This window comes from Myotis davidii, unplaced genomic scaffold (genome assembly GCF_000327345.1).
Source record: "Myotis davidii unplaced genomic scaffold, ASM32734v1 scaffold235, whole genome shotgun sequence".
NCBI lineage: Eukaryota > Metazoa > Chordata > Mammalia > Chiroptera > Vespertilionidae > Myotis > Myotis davidii.
Window position 1 is genome coordinate 5,318,601 of NW_006287462.1, and position 5,099 is coordinate 5,323,699.

Consider the following 5,099-nt stretch of genomic DNA (forward strand, 5'->3'; position numbering starts at 1 on the left):
CCGCCCCCGATGCCAACCCACCACCAAGGGAGACTCCCGGGCTCTGCAGCCAGGGTCCCTTGTCACCACAGCCCATGGCTTATTGTGTGAAGAAGCACAAGTTCAGTGCAAGTCACATTCATGTTCTGGAACCTGGGTTCATCAGGGTCCCCCACCCCATCCTTAGATATACCCTCTGCATTTTGGAGGCTGAGTCCGACTTCTGAACTAGGGAGCACTTTCTGAATGGTGACTCGGCCTATTTTCTGTCTAATATTTTCAATTCTCAACTTGCTTAGTTCCTTTTTTTTTTAAATGTCCTAAAGACATTCCTCATAGTTTTGCTGTTTCCTTTTTGGCCAGTTTGCTGGTATTTCTTTAAAAAACAAAACAAGTCTGGGAAAAATACTGCTTCCTGGCATAGGAGAGGGCAAACAGAAGTTTCTCTTTTTATTTCACTAACCAGCTTTTGGCCACATTTGGGCTGAAGCGGTTAGAACTTCATGGTAGGACAGAGGTCGAAACCCGGACCGAAGTCAGAGCTGAAGGCCTCGCTCTTGAATTTCTCTGTCTGTCATGTGAGGTAGGCGGTTCCCAGTCTTGGCGACGGCTACCATATTTTCCCTGGGTTCCCAGAAGAAGACCTGGCTGTATGGCCACATATTGTGGCCTAAACCAAAATTCTGCCCGTTAGAAATTATATAAATGACAAAGTCAAAGGAAGGGACCGACTTTCCCTCCCACAATCTGCCAACTACTGAATAGATTATAAGAGCGTCCCCGCTCAGAGAGATTTTTATCTGCTAAGATCTTCACAAACACTGAATTGCCTTAAAAGATGAACTGACTAAATCGAATATATTTAAAGGTAAGATTTTTTTTTTTAACTCTGAGAGGAGGAATGGGATGAATTCCGGTCTCTTTCTGAAAGCCTACTTAAGTGAATTTTGGTCCATGAAGTTAAAAATAATATATGGGTTCTACTTTTCCACCTAACTGCAAATTCCTAAATCTTTCCTAAACATAAATAAGTAAGGGGACACTCACAGTCCCTCCTACCTCTGGTGGACTCCAGCTCATCTGGAAGGCATGGCTCCCACAATCAACACTATCCACTGATGTGTGGGGGCGGCTCCACCAGGTGGTTTGTCACATCTGAACTCAGATAAAAAGTTCTCTGTGGTCAGATTATTAGGATACTCTTGAGGAAGACAGATTATAAGTACAGTCTTCAGTTTTAGCTCTCCTAGGTCAGATTTAAATCGTCCAACATCGAGAGAGATTCATTGTGCTGATGCATTTTGAGTGGCTTGAAGTGCAGCTGGGCAGTCACTGCCTTGGGGGTCATGTTCCCTCCCAGAGCGCTGCCTGCTGAGGAACCCGGGCATCCGGCGATGCTGCCTGCTCATTGCCTGGCCCTGGCGAAAGCTATTTTGGACATCCCTGATGATGTCTGGAATTAGCTGGGGTCTAAATGCATGGCTTTTCTTTTTCTTTGTGTTACTCTGGCTTCAACAATGGACTATCATGGTCTCCTGTTCTTAGAGTGAACTTTAAAGGGCCCTCCATTTCTGGATTTGGGGACTGTGGAACCCAGGTGGTCCCAGAGCTCCTCGTTTCTTTGAGAGGGAAAAAGAAAGAGAAGGGAGGACTTTGCTTTGGTTTTTATTTCTGTTTCCATCTTGCTGCTTAAGCTTCTGCTGGAACAAAGCTCTATGTAAGCATTACAGGAAAGACCTCAGGGTCTAGCTTACCATTTCATAAGCGCCTATAGAATATATTAAGGTTTTAAATGGTTTTCCCTATATTTTTCTTTTGAAAGAGTAAATTCAGAGGTATCCTGACAAAAATGAAGTAAAATGATTCTGAGAATCTTAGGATACAAAGTATATAGTGATTTATATATTTTATTCCTTAATCTTAATATAAAATACCTTATTTTCTTGATTCCAAGATTCCATCAACTGCACTATCAACTTGCAGATTTATAGAAAGTAGAAATAACCACATCAAACACACATGCATCACTAAGCGCAGTTGTTGGATGCATCCACAATTCATAACCTAGCGCAGTATGAAAAGATGGGTGTCTAGACTTCAGGCCATGTGATTTTTTTTTAATGGAGAGATTGCCTCAGTTCATGTAGAAAGCATTTAGGCCAGGTCTTTACACAAAGAGCATGTGCTGTAATGAAGTTTCTCCTGGTGGAACGCCACCCTCCTTCTCCGCAAACTCTCCCGGAGTTAAACCTTTCCATTCTCTTTTTTCTTTTTCTTTTTTCTAATGCATTTCCAAATGAGAGAAACCCAGAGCTTCGCATACCTTTCTAGCTCTCCTTTAAACATGCTTTGGCACCTACTTGTATAATCATATTGACCCCTGAAGACAAAGATGGTCACAGTTTGGCTTTTGCGGCAACAGGAGGAGCGGTGGGGGTGCTGGCGTGCACGCTGCTGGCTGAGGGCGAGGGACAGTTTCCCGAGCGAGCGCGGTAGCGCCCCCACGCGGCGGAGCGGCCCAGAACGCGCAGAGCCCAAGGCGCTGATCCCGGTCCATTTTTGTCTCCGCTCTCTCCACACTCAGGAGCACGAGTATGTTTGACATGCGGTGTGAGGAGGAGGCTGCAGTGCAGCCGCACAGCAGGGCCCGCCAGGAGCAGCTGCAGCTGATCAACAGCCAGCTGCGGGAAGAGGACGACAAATGGCAAGATGTGAGTGCCGGCCGGCCGGGGCGGGCAGCGGGAGGCTGCCAGCGCTGTGGGTTAGGGGCCCTTTGAAGCAGAAAATCCGGTGGGGTGGGTAGGCCTGGCTTTGAAAGCCATGCAGGGGAAGGGGATTTCAAACAGGGACACAGTAAATGCGGGCATTAACGGAAGGTTAAAATAGCAACATGAAGGGTGAGGGGTAAATGACAGACAAATAATCCGCCAGTATCCTAGGAGGATGGCCACACAGGAGCGGGGAACCCGCGGGAAGCAACTGGCACGAGATGTAGAATTGAGGAGGCACGTCTTTTGAGATTATAGATTTGACATTAATGATGATGATGAAAACGATAATTACCAACATTGAAAGCGCATCAGTAACAGGCACTATTCTAAGTGCTGTGCATGTAATAATTCTTTAATCCTCTTAGTAACTTGATGAGCCAGCAACTACTACCATCGTCCTCAATTCCACAGATGAGTTCCAGGACAGCTGAGTAACTTGCCCAAAGTCACACAGCTAGTGAGTGAGAGAGCTAGGGAAGGAAGGCTGGGGGGTTTGACGGGGGCCTTGAGATTGTCGGGGGAAGAACTTAAAGGTAGGAATGAGGGGAGGGAGAGTGGATTGTTTCATTCAGTCCTCACAGAGCACTCCAAGATAGCAGTTGCAAACCTGACTCTACCATTAGTCAATTAATTGTCATGATAATTGTGTCTACAGTGTATTGAGCACTTCCTATGTGCCTGGTACCTTATAGGCACTGTCTCATTTAACTCTCACAATAAGCTTGTAAGAGTCGGTGTTAATATCATCCCTGTTTTAGAGATGAGGAAACTGAGGGGCAGAGAGGCTGAGAAGTGTGATTCCGAAGCATGGAAGAGAGGGAGCTGGGATCATGTCCCAGCTGCAGTCCCATCCATCCGACTCCAGAATCGTAACTCTTCGTCCTTAGGCTGTAATTGCCTGTAGGTTTTGTGGTGAGGTTGTTATAAGGATCTGAAAAGTTAATACATACAGAATTGCAGTTTCTGTGAGACCCCAAAGCTGATTTTTTTCCTGCCTTTTCATTCTTCCCTGAGGGCATAGAGTAGGTCTGTGGTTAATTCCTACCATTGTACTGTCAACAAGTCCACTCACAATGCAGAAATCATAAAAAGCAAGAAATGACGTTTTTTAAAATCCCCCCTGTGAGGCAATACTTTAACATTTGGAAACTGCCGTGGGATATGATTGCAGATTTCACATTGCCATGTTTAAGTAAACGTGCTGCCCTGCTCCGGGAGGCGTCCTGCCTTCGGGGCATTCCTATTCCAACCAGACCTCCCCTGGATTGGGTGGGAATGCCCTAGCATGGTGCCTGGCCCATAGTCAGTGCCCACTAAACTCTGAAAAGTAGAAATGGAATTTTAAAAGCCTGAAAAATATGTTTTATCTCCGCCAACCCCCCCGCCCCCCCCGCCCCCAGGACCTGGCTCGGTGGAAGAGCCGTAGAAGAAGTGCTTCTCAGGACTTAATCAAGAAAGAGGAAGAAAGGAAAAAAATGGAGAAATTAATGGCTGGAGAGGATGGGACAAGTGAACGGAGGAAAAGCATCAAAACCTACAGAGAAATTGTTCAAGAAAAGTGGGTCCTTTCTGTTGTTGTTGAATGTACAATATTATCTAGATGTGTTTTTGCGAAAAATTGTTGGTGATCACAGAGGCTCCTGTGCTGTCTCTGCAGCTCCCTGCAGTTTTTGTGACTGCCACTGACCTCTGTGTTGCTTCTCTCTCCCATGCCCATGCTGCAGAGAGCGGAGAGAGAGGGAGCTGCATGAGGCGTATAAGAACGCGCGGTCCCAGGAGGAGGCGGAGGGGATCCTGCAGCAGTACATCGAGAGGTTCACCATCAGCGAGGCTGTCCTGGAACGCTTGGAGATGCCAAAAATCCTGGAGAGAAGCCATTCAACGGAGCCAAACTTCTCCCCCTTCCTGAACGATCCCAACCCCATGAAATACCTGCGGCAGCAGTCACTGCCTCCCCCCAAATTCACTGCCACTGTGGAAACCACCATCGCTCGTACCAGCATTCTGGATGCCAGCATGTCAGCAGGCAGCGGGTCTCCAAGCAAAACTGTTGCTCCCAAAGCAGTGCCTATGCTGACACCCAAGCCTTACTCCCAGCCCAAGAGCTCTCAAGAGGTTCTGAAGACCTTTAAGGTAGGGTGAGTCCCTCACGAGCAGAACCCACGCTGTACTCCAGGCAGTAGGTGGAAAGAAGCCTCTTGCCTCAGGAAAATGCAGTTATTTTCTCCCGTCTGCAAAAGAAAATGCAAACAAAAGCAAAACGTGTTCACACTTACAGTCGTGACGTTTACGTGTCTCTGAGGTTTGGTTTGCACATGGTTAGGGAGAGATGGTTCCCCCCAATTCCTG

The 5,099-nt window shown here is 46.9% G+C and overlaps 1 protein-coding gene across 12 annotated transcripts in view; it reads left to right on the forward strand.

The window, feature by feature from the left end:
• The window catches only part of LIMCH1 (LIM and calponin homology domains 1), a 191,889-nt gene that overhangs the window by 138,532 nt on the left and 48,258 nt on the right, over positions 1 to 5,099 (forward strand). For all 12 annotated transcript variants that reach the window (XM_015561044.1, XM_015561049.1, XM_015561051.1 and 9 more), the window contains 3 exons: positions 2,564 to 2,690; positions 4,151 to 4,308; positions 4,475 to 4,883. In XM_015561044.1, the coding sequence (XP_015416530.1) occupies positions 2,564 to 2,690; positions 4,151 to 4,308; positions 4,475 to 4,883 (694 nt within the window). The remainder of the gene's footprint in view (positions 1 to 2,563; positions 2,691 to 4,150; positions 4,309 to 4,474; positions 4,884 to 5,099) is intronic.